The sequence below is a fragment of the Triturus cristatus genome, chromosome 1_2, assembly GCF_964204655.1.
Source record: "Triturus cristatus chromosome 1_2, aTriCri1.1, whole genome shotgun sequence".
NCBI classification, from domain to species: Eukaryota; Metazoa; Chordata; class Amphibia; order Caudata; family Salamandridae; genus Triturus; species Triturus cristatus.
In genome coordinates this window covers 14507212-14528355 of record NC_140580.1, presented here as the reverse complement: position 1 = coordinate 14528355, position 21144 = coordinate 14507212, and the positions used below count along the sequence as shown (strand labels likewise).

The 21144-nt window shown below is 44.6% G+C and overlaps 1 protein-coding gene across 1 annotated transcript in view; it reads left to right on the top strand.

Annotated features, from left to right (window-relative positions):
• Nucleotides 1-20745, top strand: part of LOC146866644 (leukocyte surface antigen CD53-like) — a 139051-nt gene extending 118306 nt beyond the window's left edge. Inside the window, exon 7 of the mRNA XM_085616489.1 lies at nucleotides 20674-20745. Within this exon, the coding sequence (XP_085472615.1) occupies nucleotides 20674-20745 (72 nt within the window). The remainder of the gene's footprint in view (nucleotides 1-20673) is intronic.
• Nucleotides 20746-21144: the final 399 nt, after the last annotated feature.

Genomic DNA, 21144 nt, shown 5'->3' with positions numbered 1-21144 from the left:
AAATTAGGAAACTTCATAACAAATAAATCTCACAAGATGGCCACCAGAGACAAAAGAACCCAAATGTAGCCCAAATATCACCCAGATGTAGCCCAAGTATAGCCCAATGACAGAATGTCCCAGAGTGTTCTTAAGAACAACTAGAGCGCTTACTGTCTTACTTATGACAAAAGTATGTCACACCTGAAGCCATCTTGATTGGAATAAACTGGTAACACTTAAAACATTTAATTTAAAAAGGAACACAATGAGGGGGTTCATTTTGCCATAGAAATTATGATTAGTGCTGAAGAAAGAAAAATTAGGGCATATTTTGAGTGACTTCTCAAATCCTCTTCTATTTCATTAAAAAATTCTGACATGCAGACTGAAACATGCACTTTCAATACCAGCAGCAGACTTCCGTGGTGAGTAGTAACTTTACTACAGTGATCTAATGAGCAACTAGAGTGCTAACATTTAGAATTTATGGCAAATGTGTTACATATCTGAATACCTTCTTGATGGAATCAAAGTAAAAAACTGAAAGCATTTCCTACTGAGGAGACTGCAGTAAATGAGGAAATTAGGAAACTTCATAACAAGTAAATCTCCCAAGATGGCCACCAGAGGCAAAAGAGCCCAAATGCAGCACAAATATCACCCAGATGTAGCCCACATGTAGCCCAATGACAGAAGTGTGCAAAACACTTATTTTTTGTGTATTTGCAGTTTTATATAGTGCAGACTTGTCAGGTATTGGAGTGCTTTACATGAGCATTGGTTACATCACACAAGATCAAATTCATTTTGGTTGTAGACATGGGGAGATTAAGTGATTTGACCAGAATCACAGAATGTTGAGCTGAAGCAGAAACTCCAACCTGGTTCCCCAGTTGCAAAGTCTGCAGCTCTGGAAGTAACACCACATCCTCTCCCCTAGGTGCAACATTTAATCAAGTGGTCAACTGGATAAAAAAAATAAAGATTACAAATAATTTAAAAGTTCTTTGTCGCTATTTGAAAACTCAGAAAATATGTCCTCATTTTAGTTTTTTAGAGGACTAACCATAATTTTGATGCAAATAAGACCCTCTCATATATGTAATTTCTAAAGGAAATGCTCTAGGTATTACAGTTTTGATTACATCAAGATGACGTCAGGCGTTCCACACTTTTGTAATAAATATATAATGTTAGCAATCTAGTTGTTCATTGGGATACTGTTGAGAGGCAGAGGCCAGGGGCACAGACTCTGAAAATCGAAGGCAGGTAGGAGAGTGCAGAGACAACAATTTGACCACACTGGTCAGGCAGGAAGGGCAGTGGCAGTACAACAGACTATGGAGGGCAGTGGAAAGGGGGGCAGGGGCAACAAACCAACAATACAGGACTGGCAAGAGAGGCTGTGGCAATATAATAGACCATTTTGGGCAGAAGGAAGAGGCAGTGGTAGTACAACCATACATGCCAACAGACCCGTTTCAGCCAGGAAACGTCCAATGTTTTTAAGCTCAAATGGGCTTTTTTTGATCTGTCTCCTGTCTACAATCTCCTCTTTTTCAATGTAACTCAAAGGGGAAAATCAATACCCCAGTGTTTCTTCAAAATCTCCCTCTTACCAAGTTCAAAATGTTCACAAGTATGGTACATTGGATCATGGTAGGCAGGAGGAATTGGTGTAGGGACATGGACATGGAGAGGTGCACCAAACTGACCCTACAGGGCAGGCATCAGGGTTTGCAGCAGCACAATACACCACACAGGTCATGCGGGACGGGAGTGCAGCACAACAATCCATAGAAAGCAATAGGGAGGGGACAGGACCATGCACATGGACAACAGAGAACAGAGGGGAAAGAGGCAATGGTAGCTAGCTGACCATAATGGACAGCCAGGAGAGAAAGCTGCAGCATAACAGACCATAAAGGGCAGGAGGGACAGATCAGGGGCATTACAATGGAACAGACAAGCCAGGAGGGAGGGAATAGGGGTATGCACATGGAAACAGAGGGCTGGGGGCAAGGGGGCAGGGCAGGAGCAGCAAGATGACCATGGAGGTCAGACAGGATGGGCACTAGAAACAAGACACACCATGGAGAGCAACAATGAGACTATGATGGCATACACACATACCATGGAGGGAAGGTGGGAGGGGGTCAGGGGCAGCTAGCTGACCACACAGGGAAGGTGGGAGGGGCCATGGCAGCACAGAAGACCATGCATGGCAAGCGGGAGGTTTAGTGGCAGCACAATGGCTATGATGGTCAAGAAGGAGGGTGCAGGGGCATGCACAAAGGACCATGGAGGATAGAAGGGAGGGTCAGGACCTGGGCACAGACAAGAGAGTTCAGGGGAAGGGGCCTCACAACAGACCATGCGGGGCAGGCAGGAGGAGCAGTTAGAGCACAACAGACCAGTGAGGCAGAAGGGTGTGGCAGTAAAATGGACCATGGAGTACAGGAGGAAGGGGATAGGGGCATGGCATGTGGACAGGCAGGGTGGAGGTGGCAGGGACAGGTTGCAGTCATCTGACAATGCTAGGCAGGTGGGAGGGGAGTGGCAGCTCAACAGAACACTCAGAGTAGATAGGAGTGGCAGGTCCATGGAACATGGTGGGCAAAAAGGATGGAGCAGGGGCATGCACAAAGACATCGGAGGGCAGGGGGAATGTGAATAGGGGCAGCAAGCTAAGCACAGAGGCTAAGCAGGAGGTCAAGGATGGGCCATAGAATTGGGCAATGGAGGGCAGGAGGAGTGGACTGGTACATCATGCTAAATGGAGGGCAGTGGCAGCACATCAGACCATGCATGGCAGGAGGGAGGAGGCTAGTCCATGGATTCAGACAACAGAGGATAGGGAGGAGGTGGATGGGGCAGCAAGCTAACTGTTCAGAGAAGGTGGGTATTAGGAACTTTATTGTTTTTAAAATGTGTGTCTGTGCGAACTACTTAAAATATGAACAAGTATGCAGCATGATCTCACTTTTATTCAGGAAGAAGAGGACGTTTGTGACTGTGACTCTGGGCTCACTTGGCAGAAACACCCCCTGACCCTCCACCCCCCATCGCAAAATGTAATGCCCGTGAAAATGGTAGGTGGACGCAGTGTTATATAGAACATAGTCCTGAGAGCGCGATTGAAAATGAAAACTAGATATAGTATATGGTATAAACTATGCACCAAAAAGTGTGATATAAGATGAACCGGGGAGTGAAATATAATATGCAATACATTGTGCGCAATGACAGATTAATTGGCGAGCGCGAGATAGCACAGGCACTAGCGCGTGCTATGCGTTATGCACCTTGGAGTGTAATCTGCACAGGGCAGTGTTGTGTAACCTAAGTAGTCTCTAAAGTTGTAATATAAAATATATGCTGGGGAGTGTAACATTGCATATGCACTGTGACAAAGATATGGATCCCAGATTGTAATATGTATGGCATAGCGCTGTGCGTTATAACATAGGCATTGAGGAAGGCACGTTAGATGGGGCAATACAACCCGTGCGAAGGCAAGTGTGGCATGACATATTCACGGGGTGGTGTTACAGTGCACATGGGCTAGAGAGTGTCATAGCATACGTACTAGCTGGTGGAATACAACACAGAGGTGTGTGGCACTTGGCGGGCACTGGTGGGTGTAACACAGCATTGGGCTCAGCCAGGAGCACGCTGTGACTCTCAAGTGAGGTTTGTCTCCTTTTCAGAGAGTAAAATAAAAAGTATTACACATCCGGCGGTGGATGTGTGTTTTATTAACCGTGAGGGGGGTTTCTTGCATAGTTTGGTCGAATTTTTGTCGAATCCCCTTTGAATGGCTTGGTGTGCGTGTGTATTAAATGTGCCCGTCAATAGCTACCCATGTTTGCATAAATAAATGACAAGGGTGTCTACTTGGAGAGTACCCACCGGCGGGGGCACCAGGATTAGGCACGGTAGGGCGTCAGACACGTCAGAGGTTCACTAGCGGTGTAATTACATTCCACGTGGATTCATTGTATGCATAGTCGCCTTTTAAGGAATATCACGCAAATCGTCATGGTGATAGGTACATACGGTTTGTCCAGCATGTCCTAGGTGTTTCTATAAATCTATTTTAAAAATAAATATTGAAAAACAAATGCCGGCCCCGGGGGATGGGATCCCCGGGGCCATAAGTGGCCTGAGGAGGGGGGCAACGCAGCCCCCCTCCTAAAGAATTTTTTTTTAAAAAGGCCTTGACCCGGGGGTTGGGGTCCTCGGGCCGATTAAGGCCTTGGGAGGGCCAAATTTATTTTTTTCAACAAAAAAAATTAGGGTGCAGGCCCTGGGGGATGGGGTCCCCAGGGCCAATAAATTATAAAAGTAAATAAAAGACCGGCATCGCGCCAGAGGCCACGCCCCCTCCTTGCAGCACTCTGCAAACACGCCCCCTGGCCAGTTGTAAGTTGGGGAATTAATTCCCCTTCAATACTGAGGGTCCCCAAGGGCCAACTAGCCCAACAGGTATCTCCAGTATGCGCCAGGGAGCTGCGTTGCAGACAGGTGTTCTGAGGCCATGCCCCTTTTTACACCTCTATGCAACGCAGCTCTGTGGCGCTTACTGGAGGTACCTAGTGGGCTAGTTTGACCCTAGGGACCCTTAGGATTCAAGGGGACTTAATCTCTCAACTTAGAACGGCCACAGGGCGCGTTTACACAGTGGTGAAGGGAGGGGACGGGGCCTGAGGTGACGTGTGCAAACACGCCCTGTGGCACGTTTTAAGTTGGGGAAATAATTCCCTTTCAATCCTGAGGGACCCTGGGGGCCAACTAGCCCACCAGGTGCTTCCAGTAAGCGCCACTGCTCTTCGTTGCAGAGAGGTGGTGCAGGCCGTGCCCCTTTTTACACCTCTCTGCAATGGCGCTTACTGAACGTACCTAGTGGGCTATTTTGCCCCTAGGGACCCTCAGGATTCAAGGGGACTTAGTCTCCCAACTTAAAAAATGGCCACAGGACGTGTTTACCCATATTGGGAAGGGAGGGGACGGGGCCTGAGGTGACGTGTGCAAACACGCCCTATGGCGCGTTTTAAGTTGGGGAAATAATTCCCCTTCAATCCTGAGGGCACCTGGGAGCTAACTAGCCCACCAGGTGCTTCCAGTAAGCGCCACTGAACTGCGTTGCAGAGAGGTGGTCCAGGCCGTGCCACTTTTTACACCTCTCTGCAACGCAGCTCTGTGGCGCTTACTGGAGGTACCTAGTGGGCTAGTTGGACCCTAGGGACCCTCAGGATTCAAATGAACTTAATCTCCCAACTTAAAAAACGGCCACAGGGCATGTTTACACAGTGGTGAAGGGAGGGGACGGGGCCTGAGTTAATGTGTGCAAACAAGCCCTGTGGCACGTTTTAAGTTGGGGAAATAATTCCCCTTCAATCCTGAGGGACCCTGGGGGCCAACTAGCCCACCAAGTGCTTCCAGTAAGCGCCACTGCGCTGCGTTGCAGAGAGGTGGTCTAGGCCGCGCCCATTTTTACATCTCTCTGCAACGCAGCTCTGTGGCGCTTACTGGAGGTACCTAGTGGCCTAGTTGGACCCTATGGACCCTCAGGATTCAAGGGGACTTAATCTCCCAACTTAAAATGGCCACAGGGCGTGTTTACACAGTGGGGAAGGGAGGGGACGGGGCCTGAGGTGACGTGTGCTAACACGTCCTGTGGCACCTTTTAAGAGGTAGTTTTAATCCCCTTCCCTATTATATACTAGGGGCTTACAGAGGAGGTCATGCTAATCACAGGGGGACCCCAACGCATAGTGTTCCCTAGTGTATGTAGGTGTTTTAACTGTATTCTGAGTGTCTTTTAACATAGCACTGGCTCTAGGACTGGTTAGTCAGACTCAACTACCACCAGTATCCGTCTGAAAAAGTTGAGGGTACAGGATGATTTTGCAACAAGGCTTCTTTCTGCTCTTCTGTTTGTTCTTTCTGCACGTTATCCTTCTTCCTGCACTTTTCTTCGTCTTTGAGGACTTCTGTTGCTTCTTTCTGAATTTCTTTTTTTTCTTTCTGTGTGTTTTCTCTTCTTTCTTCACATGTCCTATCTCTGTAGGCATAGTTAGAAATTAGCATTTAAAAAACCTTTGAAATTCACTGAAAAAACCATAGGTTTCAGGGGCGTTATAGTTAGCTGGACTTTTCACTCGTACAAAACCATTGAAATTCCCCCGTTATAGTTAGTTCAGCTAACTATAACTCGCGTGCCCGCAATGCACTGCTGATGACGTCACATATTACATCACTCATGACATGGTCAGTGACATCTCTCATGACATCTCAAATGACATCACTCATGACATCACTCATGACATAATCCTTGTGATAGAGTGGCAGACCTCTTCTCCACCTAATATAACCTTTGGTACACACATTCAAAAATAGAAACTAAAATGTTCAAAACAATGAACATACCAATACCAGTTACAACAACCTATTCAGTAATTCTAAGATCCACATACACATCCACTCATTCACCAACAGTCCTATACAGTCACTCATACATGTACTTACTCATCATATGTACTCATACACCTATACATCCTGTTACACAATGCCACTCATCCATAGAGTTACTCACACACATAGTCACTCATGCTAATAAAGAATCAAACATCCATTTACTTGCATATACAGATTTACACACACACCCACACTTACTTCTACAGAAACTTACACATACGTAGTCTTTTAAACAATCACTTATAGAAACACATACTTATTCATACAGGAACTCTTTCAATCTCTCACTCTCACATATACTCACTTATATACACCAATAGTAACATATACTAGTTTAAAACATATGTAGTTACTCATAAAGACACTATTGAGACAGTCTATCACTCACTAACACACCCATGCACACACTCATCCACCCATACAGTCCTGCACACATGCTGTCTTCAACACATACAAACAGTGAGTCACTCATTCATGCACCTATGCACTACGTAATACCCCCCACCAAACCATACAGACACTCAGACACTCATACTAATACTCAAAAAACCAACTAATAACCTATATAGACACTCATGTAGCTACTCACCAACCCATGCAGCCACTTATACACAAAGTGAGAGACTGATACAGATATTTACATATTTAAACATTACTCACTAAGCCATGTATTCACTAAGATACACTTAATCAGTCAGTTATACAATCAATTTTTCAAAAACAAATCAACCATTTAGACACTTATACACCCATTTATTCTTCCATCTACCTTGAGATATACATATATAAAACATATGTAATTTTCAGAAAAACACACATTCACTGGATGATGTCATCAGCGATGTCATCAGTGATGTCATTTGAGATGTCATCAGTGATGTCATGAGTGATGTCACTGACCATGTCATGAGTGATGTAATATGTGACGTCATCAGCAGTGCATTGCGGGCGCGCGAGTTATAGTTAGCTGAACTAACTATAACGGGGGAATTTCAATGGTTTTGAATGAGTGAAAAGTCCAGCTAACTATAACGCTCCTGAAACCTATGGTTTTTTCAGTGAATATATATATATATATATACATTTTTGTCCTCTGTTTTCAGCATGTTTCCTTCGAGCAGCTTGATCGTCGGTGATGCTCAGTTTTAGCGTACCACCGTGCGCTGACTTTGCATCTATGATTCCGGCTTCCCTTATTCAAGGACTGCACAGCACTCAGGTGCAAGATGGTACAATTATGTTTATTTGCCTGACCTCCGGCAGTAAGCAGTAATGTCAATGCGTTTCGGTGCTTCCTTGCACCTTGGTCACCAAGGTGCAAGGAAGTACCAACTTGCATCGGAGTGCCGTGGAGTCCTCGAATAAGGGAAAACTGAATTATATATCCACATATACATATATTCATGCATGTTTCTATCTTTCTATGTTACTTATATAATGCAATCACAGCTATAAAGCAATGGAGTGTTGTACAAATTTTGTACACATGAGGTTTTTTTAAGGGTGGTAGCCCAGAAGAAGGAGAGAAACAGGGGGAAAACATTTACAACATCAATGGTGGGGATTGGCAGTGGAGAGTGGAAGGTGCTTAGTGAGGCTTACAGGGGTGGAGGGGGCATGCAGTGAGAGGAGTAGAGCAGCTGTTGGAAAGGGTGTGAGGGTGAGCTCTACATAGTTGGATGGTTACCCATGGAGTAGGAGTTGCTTGAAGAGATGGGTTTCAGCTCCTTGAAGAGTAGAGAAGAAAAGGAGCCAGGATGATTGTGTGTCCTTGCGATGACTGATCCTGAACATATTATAAGCATGATAATGAACTCTCTACACCTTCACATTCTTTATAATATCCTGGTGTGCAGGGCCGGTCTGGTCAATGTGTCATGCTGGCCTTTTCGAGATGGCCTGCTGGCAAATGGAGGCTTTAAGAGCAGGATGGCTGCCATGACCCTACCATGCCCTCATGCCCCAATTCTTTCTTGGCCTCCTGTACTGTCGGACTGGGTGGAACGTTTTTGCCAGGGCTGATTTAGGCTTCCAGCCCGGCCCTCCTCTCCATGTTATGGCTGAGAGTATAATGAGGTTGTGGAATGTAGGGGCTGAGAAGGTATTGTGAGATCTACAGATGCCTGTATTTAGAGGCTGAAGATGAATGTATAAGCCAGTACTTGGAAATTACTTGGAAAGATACTACCCTGTTTTGTATAAAATGCAACTCAAATAAAAAATCCAACTTTTGTATATCAGCCTGAGTAGCCCATTAATGTGCTTTGCCGTTCCTAAATATACTGTCTTTGTTTTCACCCATGTACGACAAACTATACCATGCCATAGGGCAGCGTCATCATTCCCTATGTTCTCTAAATTATTGACAAAGTTATGGTTATGATGACGCCGGATTCCAAGAATCCTCTCAGGTCGCCAGGATCTTTTGATCTGCTAAATAGTGTAGAGGGGAGGAAATCAAATTTAAACACATAATCCATATTTCAATTTATTCTCTGAAAGGACCACTGACTCCAAATCTAAAGTTTTAGGAATTTATTACGACCAAAAATAACTGCTCGTACAAACACCTCAATACAAGGTGAAGAAAATAAATGGGCACTAATACAAACCAAATTATACGCAGGAGTATCATCCGACTCAGAATAAGAAGAAGAATCAATTGCAGTAACATCAGAAATGCGATAATTACTCCAGTCTCTATATTAGAAGTCATTAGCCTAAAAGAAAATCAGTTAGTCTATCCCTACTCTATCTCTAAGGTGACATCCCTACTTAGCATTTTCCCTTCCAGGCAAGAGAGTAAAAAGGTGTCAGTAGTGAAGACTTCCTTAGAAGTGCACTCACTTAGTCAGAGATCGCTCTAAGATGCTCCTTCTAGCTTCCCATCTATGCCTCAACTGCTCAACCCTCGGGCACTGTCCCTAATACAAAATCCCCCAAACATAGAACACGCCCTCCGGCACACCTCTTCAGCCAGGTCCTCTTCCAGTACTTTTCCAGTGAAACTTGTATCCCATCCAACAACGGTTAGCTTGACCTTGGGTCCCAGGCACCTTCTCTGCCGAAAGTATCCTCCCTAAATTCTGGTATACTCCCATATTGGCTTCTCGTACGATCCTAACTCCTAAAACAAAGGCCTAGTCTCTCTAACGAGCTAAGTGTCCTTGCACCTGCAACAGAAACATGAGAACGAGAAACTTTCCACTTCTCTAAGATTTTCTAACATCCTGAAACCCAAAGACTTACCAAGGGAAATCATTTTTGACCTACAGCATTTAGCTAACATAAGAAATTAAAAGGCCTTTCTCTTTAAATGTATATGCGATCAGGCCTTTACACAGTTCTAAAATCACACTACAAGCATTAATTTCATTACACTTTATATATGAATAAGCAAACTACATGTGCAGACTTTAATATGTGCACATTTAAACCCAATGCATTGCATTACATGAAAACCAATCATTATGCATTGACTAAAATACATTTGCAGTAAACTACGATATTGCTCTTCATGAAAAGCATGGTTTCATTTCTAATTATACTAATATAAGCAGATTTGAATAATACATTGCTAAGTCACACTTTGATACAATTTCGATTAATATTTGGGTGCGGACTAACAGTGAATATGATGCACCCCTACAGTTTTCTGAATAACGTGGCGCTTTATCAGTTCCCCCTTTTGATGACAAATGTCATCACACCATTTCACAACTCCCTTGGAGAAAGAACCGACCTAAACAGTACTTGTCGCCATCCTCCCCCGTTGGAGTCTCTCTCTATTCTTAAGGTTCTGATATTGACTGTGCTGCAGTCTGGCCATTCGCATTTCACTCGCTCTGAGAGCTCTCTCGACTCTGTTTCCTCTGTACCACTTATAAGCTCTGATGAATCCCCACAAGCAAACCACACAAACCAGAACAATGATGAGGGGTTTTAGCATTAAGCCAAGGAACCCTTTCCCCAAATTGGCAAACCAACTTCCCACGCGACCAAATCCTTTACCGATCTTTTTCCACACACCCTCTTCGGTCAGATCCTCTATCTCATGATGGATCGTGGTAATGTTGTCTATATATTTCTCCAGATCCTTGCTGTTATCTGGAATATACGTAAAACATTCCTGAACTTTCAATTATTTACAGACTCCGCCCTCTTTTGCTAATAACACATCTAAAGCAAGGCGGTTCTGCAAACCCATCGTCCTTATCGATAACATCTCTCCATCCACAAGTATCAATGACTTTGCTGCATTCATTGACAACTCATCAACCACAGTCGCCAATCTTCTGATCTTCATATCATTCAAGACCACACCCAAACTCTGTATCATTGCTCCAAAGATGTCTCCAATCACAATTCCTGCACTCGCAGCCCTCTTTGCTCTCGAATGCCGTCCATTCTCCAAAAGCTCCAAATCTTCTGCATGGTAGATTTTCGGAAAGATAATTCCCAAATAGCATGTACCATACCAATTCGCAGGCAACCTGACATAGGCATTCTTTCCACATACATAATAAACAGTTGGAATCAATTGCACTGAGCCTTGCAGAAAGTTCTTAGCAGAATCTTCCATGGCGAAGACATGATCACACGTACTCTGGCCTACCGGAACCTTTTCATAATAGGTCTGATAACGTCTCACACACAGCTTCCCTCTCTGTTCCTTGTCCAATGCTATGGGACCATAACTCCCTTTGGATCTGTGTAATCTTTCATCATTAGTCCAATCTACTGGACTGTCTCCTGTATCTCGTGGTTGAGTTAGTTTTCTATATCTATCTTCTGCCAGATCTACAAATTTCTTCTCAACATCTGACAATGAACAGGTCAAATTATGCCGATGAGCATAAGCCGTATCCAGTTCCAAAGACGGTATGAAATACTTCCGGAGTCTGTCTTCTGACTTGTAATACTCATACTTATAAAAATGCTTGTAAGCTGGAACTTCAGGAAGCACTGCTTCGTAATTGGAAAAGAACTACTCAAACTGACCTCTGTCATAGAAGATACTAAGCAACAAGCTGCAGGAAATTCCATACGTCAGTGGAAGATGATGATATCTGATACCCTCATCCACTGAGGCAGGTAACTGCATGCACACATAACATTCTTTCGTATCCATCGCGTCCACATATTTGTATAGCAGCCTCGCATACGCATTAAGCTTAAAATCACCTCTAGACAAATCTATGTGAAATCTACGACTCTCTTCGATTAGTAAAGCTCTTTTAGCTCCTATAGTGACCGCCTTCTCAGATGGCCTTGCCACCTCAGCTGGATTTTCATTTACGAGAGGGGCTGTTTCTTCCAAGGGTGCTGGAACTCTTCGGGTATGGGAGGCATGCACCCAGTTCGGCAACACTCCACACTTCACTGGCGTGTTCCGTGACCAGCATTACCTGGTACGGGCCACGCCAACGGACATCCAGGCAACTCTTCCTCACATGTTTGCGAACAAGCATCCAATCTCCCGGGCACAGGTCGTGGCACAGGTCACTTGAGGCTGGAACAGTTGCTGCTTGTACCTGCTGAGACTCAGAACGGACTATGTCAGCCAGTCCCTTACAGTAGTCGAGAATTAAGTCATCAGTGATGCTAATTAGAGCAGTACCAGGCATCGCTGGTAATCGCATTGCCCTCCCCATCAGGATCTCATGAGGTGACAACCCTGTTCTCCTATCTGGAACACTCCTAAGGCTCATGAGAACCAAGGGCAGTGCATCAGGCCATTTCAGAGATGTCGAAGTGCACACTTTTGCCATCCGTGCTTTCAAAGTTCCATTAACCTGCTCCACAATCCCAGAAGCCTCTGGTCGGTAGCTGCAATGTAACCTCTGATCCACATTCAAGGCAGCACAGAGCAATTTCATGATTTCGCTGTGGAAATGTGTGCCTCTGTCCGACTCCAAAGAGGTCGGAAAACCGAACCTCGGGATAAGCTCCCTCAACAATGGCTTAGCTACAGTGAGTGTGTCACATCTACGTGTCGGGTAATCCTCCACCCACCTTGAAAACACACATACCACAACTAGGATGTACCTCAGCCCATTACACTTTGGCATCTCAATGAAATCCAACTGCATTCTATTGAAAGGCCTTCCTGACCTCCCAATGTGACTCAAAGTTACGGCAGTCTTCTTTCCTGCATTCATCTGTTGACACGTGACACACCTCTGACATACAGCTTCAGCAACCGCACAAAACTTTGGATTGTACCACGTCTGTCTAAACACTCGTACCATTGCATCTCTGCCAAGATGTAATGCACCATGTATCAATCTTGCCATTGGGCTCAACAGACTTTCCGGCAACACAGCTCGACCATCTCTCGAGACCCACACATCCACATCTCCCTTCTCACATCCCGACCTCATCCAGCCATCTCGTTCATGGTCAGTAACCTCATCCTGCAATCGTTTTATTCCTCCCAAGTGTCTGCCATGGCTAACATCATGCTGAGCTCGGTTCTTTCTTGGCTTTCTCCAGTGTAACCTCCTGTAAATATACATCCTTGTTCTGCGCAGAAACGAGCAACCTCATCTGCATAGTTATTACCCAGTGAAACAAAATCAATCCCCCTACTATGAGCAGAACATTTGACAACTGCAGTTTCCTTGAGACACTGTAATGCTTCCAACAATTGTCTCACATATTCGCCATTTCTGATGGGCGAACCTGAAGATGTCATGAAACCTCTCTGTGACCATAGCTGTCCGAAGTCAGGAACCACACCAAACCCTTACTGACTGTCAGTGTAGATTGTTATCCGAATCTGATCAGCAGCCAAATAAGCACAGGTCACAGCAATGATCTCAGCTACTTGTGCGGAGTGTACTCCCTCTAAACAAACAGCTTCAACAACTCCAGTGATGGTACATAGAGCAAATGCTGCTCTTAGTCGACCAACATTGTCCCTCAAACACAAACCGTCCACAAAGAAAGTTTCATCAGGATCAGGGAGCGGTTCATCAACAATGTCTAGTCTCGGTTTGGTGCATAGTTCAGTCACATCGAGACAATCATGGTCCTCATAATCTTCACCATCTGCATTTGGAATGTGCATCAATGTTGCCGGATTCAAAACAGAACACCTCTTCAACGTCACATTTTCTGCGGCAAGTATAACTTGCTCATAGCGTGTTAATTGGTTATTTGTGAGGTGCTGTGTTTTGGTCCTTGTCATCAACAGTTCAACAGAATGTGGTACATAAACTGTAAGTGGGTGTCCCATGACAATACTCTCACCCCTTTCAATACTGAGACCTGTTGCAGCAATGGATTTGAGACATCCGGGCAACGCAGAAGCTACTGGAACTAAAGTAGCTGAAAAGTAGGCAACTGGTCTACGGATACCTCCATGATTCTGAGTCAAAACTGACAATGCGCAATCTTCTCTCTCGCAACAGAACAACGAGAAAGCCTTGTTGTAATCAGGCATTCCCAAAGCTGGAGCACGACACATAGCCTCTCTCAGCCTTAAAAACGACATTAAGCAGTCGTTGTCCCATGGTACCGGATCACTCACATCCTTGTGCGTCAGCCTCTGTAAAAGCTTTGCTTCAAAGGAGAAGTTGGGAATCCATTGGCGACAGTAGCCAACCATCCCCAAAAACATTCTGACTTCTCTCTGTGTGGTAGGCACAGGCATGTTCATGATTGCCTCAATGCGATCTGGTGACACATTCTCTGCCAAATTATTCAGTAAAGCAATGGTATCAATCCTGCAAGCGTCTTCTATTTCTGAGGCAATGAGCAAGTCATCAATGTATTGCACCAGAACGGAATGCTGTGGCAATACGAGACTCTCAAGATTCTTCTTCAAGATCTGATTAAAGATCGAAGGACTCTCTGTGTACCCCTGGGTGATACGACACCACGTTAACACATGGTTTTCCAGCTGGAAAGCAAAAAGAAATTGGCTCTCCTCATGGAGTGGGATCAAGAAGAAGGCTTGACACAGGCCAATCACTGTAAATCACTCAGCTTCACACGGAATCTGAAACAGAATCACAGATGGATTTGGTACCACCGGACAGCATGGAACAACTATCGTCTTGACCTTTCGCAGGTCCTACATGATCCTGAATTTCCCACTCGGTTTCTGTAGTCCCATGATAGGTGAATTACATGGGCTACCCATGATCTCCTTCAGAATTCCCTGCTTGATCATAGACTTGATTACAGGTTTGATCCCTGCAATAGTCTCGGGTGACAAATTGTACTGGGGTGTCCTAGGGAATTCTACGTTCTGTTTGACCTGAATCTTCACTGGCTCTATAACTTTGATCAACCCAATCTCTTCTCCGGTGAAGTCCCACACCTCGGGTGACACAGAATCCCTCAAGTCAAGTGGAAGTTCCTCCACTGTCAGCGCTGGGTACATTTCTATGCACAAATGTTGATTTGCAACTTTAAAAGTCGCATCATCATCCTTTGTCTGTACTTCAACTCCCTTCAGTGTGCAATAGATGGTGCAATTTAATTTGCACAACAGATCTCTTCCTAACAGGCAAACTGGTCTCGAGTCAAACACAACAAACTGGTGTCGGTCTTGGAAAGTTCCTATTCTCACAGGAATTGGCTCGGTCAATGTGCTGGTCATTTTCTTGTTTGCTACTCCAACAACTTGGATCGATTGTCCCGAGTGGGGTAGGTTAGGGACTACTGCGGATCTCACAGTAGACCGGGTAGCACCAGTATCAACCAAAAAGGTGGTAGGGTGACCATCAACGTCTGCTTCTACAAATGGTTCCCTCTGGTCTACCTCCAAGACTGCTCCAAGTGTGCAGTCCTCCTCCCCTCTCAGGCACCGTCATGCCAACGGGTCTGGGCTGAACCTCTCATACCCTTCGAACAAGGGCATCTGTTGATAAGTCCGAGCTCCCTGCTGGACATATTGAACTCTAGGTGGCTGGGGAACTTGTACCTGTGGACTGAACATTCCCCTTTTCATCGACCTGGGTCTAGTCACTGTAGGGACTGCTTCAGGTACAGGCACCTGAATTGTTTCTACTTCCTGTTGCACTTGGTTAATCGGATTCAAGGAACACTCATGTTTCCAGTGTCCAGTCTGGTGACAAAGATGACACGCAGTGGTCTTTTTCAATGTCGCCACATCCATTCCTGTCTTAGGATCAACTAGCTTTGGTCTTCCCTGATTCCTCCTGATTTCCTCCTTGGTTATTTCCCTGTCTCCTTCCTAACGTCCCCCGCTAGGCTGAACTTGAGCTGCTTGCATTTGAACAAGCATCAATTTGTCTTTTAACTTCCTGTGCCTAGAATCTATCTCATCACTGCAGTATCTGGCATACCGCAAGATATCATCCATCGGCTTGTTCTGCCAACAAATCAGATGTTGCTGTATCATGAGACTGACTTCTGGCCTCAACCCTAACGCAAACTTTGAAACAAACTGTCCCATGTCTTTTGTGTCTCAGGCATCTAATCCACTGTACTGTTTGAAGGCCTGTAACAGGCGTTCATAGTACTCATGTACCGTCTCTCTTGGTTCTTGGACTGTCCGATCTATCTTTACCCAATCAATATCCAGAGGCGAAATTTTTTATTTTAACCACGTGATCACCTGTTCAAACTTTTTCATAACTAGAGGTGACGGACCATTCGTGATAGGATTCCTTTCTGGCTCTGAAGTCGGTCATTCAACAGCAATATTACATGCGGACCATAAGTCCCCTGGAACCATGATGTCAAACAACGTGTTCAAATCAATCCACAACACTTTTGAGATCTTGACAAAGGGATTGACCTGTTTGTACCATTCTACAGGCTTCTCCTTCAGCCGAGGGAAATCGTTCGTGAATGCAGCCAAATCACCCCTACTCCAAGGCACATGCACGTACCCTCCATTCTGTACCTCTCAAAATTCCCTATGCCTACCGTCCCTATCTTTTTGGAACTCTTCTTCTTGGACCATCTTTCCTCCCATTTATAAAGCATGATCCATGCACGCATCGCTATAATCAAGTCTCTGATATGGGTTCTCAGCCCCATGACCCTTTTCTCTTCCAGTTCTTGGCCACCATACTGCAACCTATGGTTTCCCTGTAATGCCTTCATTTTGGACAAATCCACCTCATACTTCTTGGCCAACTGTCAGTTTCTTGCCTTGCGAATCACATCCTTCGCTACAAAAAGTAACTCATCTTGTTCATACATATCTATCCTTTCAAGAGGCAAATTTCCATTAATTATTTCGTCTACTTCTGCTTTCATTCTCACTACATCTAACATCCTCCCTTTCAGGGCACCTTTCAATATTTCTCGACAAGATGCACCATTCCGTTTGTTATACTCGCAGCTCTGATCTCGAAACCTACTCTTTTCTGTCATGTTCCTAGAGACTGGTCGGTTTCATGAATTATCTTGTTCCTCACTCTCTACAGTTCTCTCACACTGATTCCTCGCAGGCGGTACCCACATTCTCAAATCTGATCTCGACTCGGCCAAAGACCTTGGTCTTGTCGGTCTCGCATCCACCTGTCCCCTAGAGGAATCTGCGGTGGCTGGCAATGGCATACTCCATTCTATAGGTCTCGGAGTCTGCTCCATCCCGCTCACTGTCCCGTTTCCCTCAACCACACTCCTTGATCCAGCAGCTGACTGTGCTAGACTACCAACTCTCTCTTGAGCTGGGTCGTAAACCGAAACAATGGGTCCAATGGTAACCAGTACTTTTAAAGCATCCGGTAACCTCACACCTCTCCCATCTTCTGTACTCGCTACAGACTGAATTCTCATGTCCTCCGTTCTTGTCGAGATTTTCCCTACTACTCTCACCTCTGACTGAGTCTGTAATCCACTAGCCCCCTTCTGCTGGAGCCGACTTTCCTTCATAGGAATCTGGATTGAACGGAGGCGGTCTTTCAGACATCAACCTCTCTACCAAGCTGTCATCCGTATCGCTATCATCCTCGTCTACACTCTTTGCCTTCGCGCTGTCTGTTTTCTCTAGTAGTGGGTACAATCTATCCCCCTCAATTGTTTCCACTCTCCACCTCTTCTCTAGCGCATCCCACCTTGCATCCTGGAATGCCCTGATTGACTTCTTCACTCTTTCTTGACTTTTGTCTCTTTTCCTGTCATACGCTGCTCTGATCCATGCATGTAATGCCTCAAACTGTGTTGGTCTAGGCAGAGTTCGCAAGGAAGACATCACAGATTTCAACTGATACAACACATCCAACCTGAAAGTACCGTATCATGGGAAAGTCAATTCTCCTTCACCATGAGTCATCTTATGCCAATTTTCAAGCCAAATTATAGTATGCAATCCCACATTCTTTGCCATATTATGCGCTGAAGTGTCCTGGGGAGGGGCTTTTTCTCCCCCTCAAGTAACCACATGTTCATCACCTCTACATAATTCTCGGAAAACCTTAAAACATTTCATGATGAACACATTTTTGATCGCGCACAATGTTTTCGTTCACTTCCTGATGTCAATCCACCAATAGCAGTGCGACTCACACCAACCTACCTATCGCAGCGCGACACCTTCTGACGTCACACTTCCTCCGCTCGCAGCAGTTCCCCTCCTTCACAATTCACGTCTCACCCTTGCATTTGTCCCCTTCACACTCTGAAGTAATTATCTGTCCACAAACGACCGGACAATCACTTCTCTGACTGCCTACGACAGTCTCTCGAAATTGTTGACCTCAAACCTAGCAACTGTCTGTCCGCGAAATGACCGGACTATCGCCTCAACTGATAGGCTTCAAACGCTCAATGTTCCACATACAACAACCCACGACCAGCGTCGGTAACTCGCGCACTCACGCATTCGCTCCCCCTATCTCGGTCTGGGTAATCGATGACGTCTCACGATTCCCTTTCAATGGTCAACAAAATATACCTTGGGTGTCTTCTACACCACAACTTCTCAGACTACTCGTCGAGTCTCAGAATCCCCAGGCTGCGCGCGCGCGCTCACAGCCTGATCTCACAATCACTCAACTCTCATTCCAACTCCGCAAGACATCACACAATCAAATCAACACCGCAATCTACAAAACACATCACCCTATTCATACTTACTCCTCCACGAACTGCTGCTTTCCGCCGCACCGCTACTTTCAATCAATCTCCGTCAACTGCCATCATTTGCCGCTCACCATCTGATGGGTCACCATCCCTCGAATTCTATGGGCCTCTAGAATCTCTTATCTTGATCTAGATCTCCCCTCACTATCAGAGATAACCATCCTACTCTGGTACCAACTGATGACGCTGGATTCTTATCTATCTTACCATCACCAAGAATCCTCTGAGGTCGCCAGGATCTTTTTATCTACTAAATAGTGTAGAGGGGAGGAAATCAAATTTTAACACATAACCAATATATGAATTTATTCTCTGAAAGGACCACTGACTCCAAATCAAAATTTTTAGGAATTTATTACGACCAAAAATAACTGCACGTGCAAACACCTCAATACAAGGTGAAGAAAATAAATGGGCACTAATACAAACGAAATTCTATGCAGGAGTCTCATCCGACTCAGAATAAGAATAATAATCAATTCCAGTGACATCAGAAATGCGATAATTACTCTAGTCTCTATATTAGAAGTCATTAGCCTAAAAGAAAATCAGTTAGTCTATCTTTACTATATCTCTAAGGTGACATCCTTACTTAGCATTTTCCTTTCCAGGCAAGAGAGTAAAAAGGTGTCAGCAGTGAAGACTTCCTTAGAAGTGCACTCACTTAGTCAGAGATCGCTCTAAGATGCTCCTACTAGCTTCCCATCTACGCCTCAACTGCTCAACCCTCGGGGCACTGTCTCTAATCCCAAAAACATAAAACATGCCCTCCGGCACACCTCTTCAGCCAGGTCCTCTTCCAGTACTTTTCCAGTGAAACTTGTATCCCATCCAACGACGGTTACCTTGACATTGGGTCCCAGGCACCTTCTCTGCCGAAAGTATCATCCCTAAATTCCGGTGTACACCCATATTGGCTTCTCGTACCATCCTAACACCTAAAACAAAGGCCTAGTCTCTCTAATGAGCTAAGTGTCCTTGAACCTGCAACAGAAACATGAGATCGAGAAACTTTCCACTTCTCTAAGATTTGCTAACATCCTGAAACCCAAAGCCTTACCAAGGGAAATCATTTTCGGCCTACAGCATTTAGCTAACATAAGAAATTAACAGGCCTTTCTCTTTAAACGTATATGCGATCAGGCCTTTACACAGTTTAAACACACACTTCTAAAATCACACTGCAAGCATTAATTTCATTACACTTTATATATGAATAAGCAAACTACATGTGCAGACTTTAATATGGTGCACATTTAAACCCAATGCATTGCATTACATGAAAACCAATCATTATGCATTGACTAAAATACATTTGCAGTAAACTACGATATTGCTCTTCATGAAAAGTATGGTTACAATTCTAATCATACTAATATAAGAAGATTTGAGTGATACATTACTAAGTCACACTTTGATACAATTTCGATTAATATGTGGGTGCGGACCAACAGTGAATATGGTGCACCCCTACAATTTTCTGAATAACGTGGCGCTCTATCAGTTAGCCTAGTCTTGGGAGTTTAAGGTATCCTGACAGTGCAGGAGTGCACACAAAGAGTAAAAAGTGAATCCCTATACCATTGTATCATTAATCCCTCATACACAGATTCATGATTTTAGCATGATTTACAATTGCTTCGTATGACAGAGACACATGCGGGCTGGAGTCTAAGAGCGCAGGAGGTAAACTGTTACTTCTTTGTGATGTAGTGTTCTGTAAAGAGATCTGCCTGGATTATCAACCAGGCAATGGTTCCTCTGTGACTTTCAAATCCATAAATTGAAACACGGACCTAGATCCGGTTTGAAGGGGATCATTTGGATTAGTTTGAGAGGTAGAAAAACAACGTGTGGAAGCAGATGTTTATGCATCTACCAGGAGTTTGTAATTTAAATTCCAGTGATATTACTGCAGCAAAAATGCAATTATACAACATTACAGAACATAACGGAGGTGGTGGTAACTTTGTAACTTAAAATGTGGAAACCCGCATTGGTAACCTAATATCTAAATTATGGAATTAGCGTGAAAATCCAACATTGCCTGAATGGTGCAACCATTTTCCCCTTATGGTGCTGAGCTCTTGTCAGTGCCTTTACAGTCAGTAACTTTAGTGTGTTTCTGTGTCTTTGCAGGTGCTGGGCATGTCCTTTGCACTCACAGTCTACTGCCAGATTGCCAAAACCAGCAGATCATATGGAAAATAGAGCCAAGATCAGAAGCCCTTCATTTACAATCCCACTGTGTTCTATGAAAATCTAAACCTTCCGAGTTCTTCAAGATACCTTTCCTATTGGCCGCGTCAGCTGCATTGAACTTCCAAGCTAAAGGATTGATATCTGTGTAGGAGTCAGAAGGGCCGTGCTTTAGGAGTCCAATAATTACTCCAATACTTTGTGAATGTATCCGAAATATAAAAGCAGGGCAATTAATACTTTTTGGGCACACAAAAGTGATTGAGAACAACCACAGCTACTGTCATTCATTCAAATGTGAGCGTTTTAAAAGATAAGGGCTCATAAACAACATCAAATTGCTAAATTGTCAGAGCTCATCAGTATATACAGAGGCCAAAAAAAGTGATTTAATTGGGAAAGCAGCAGGGG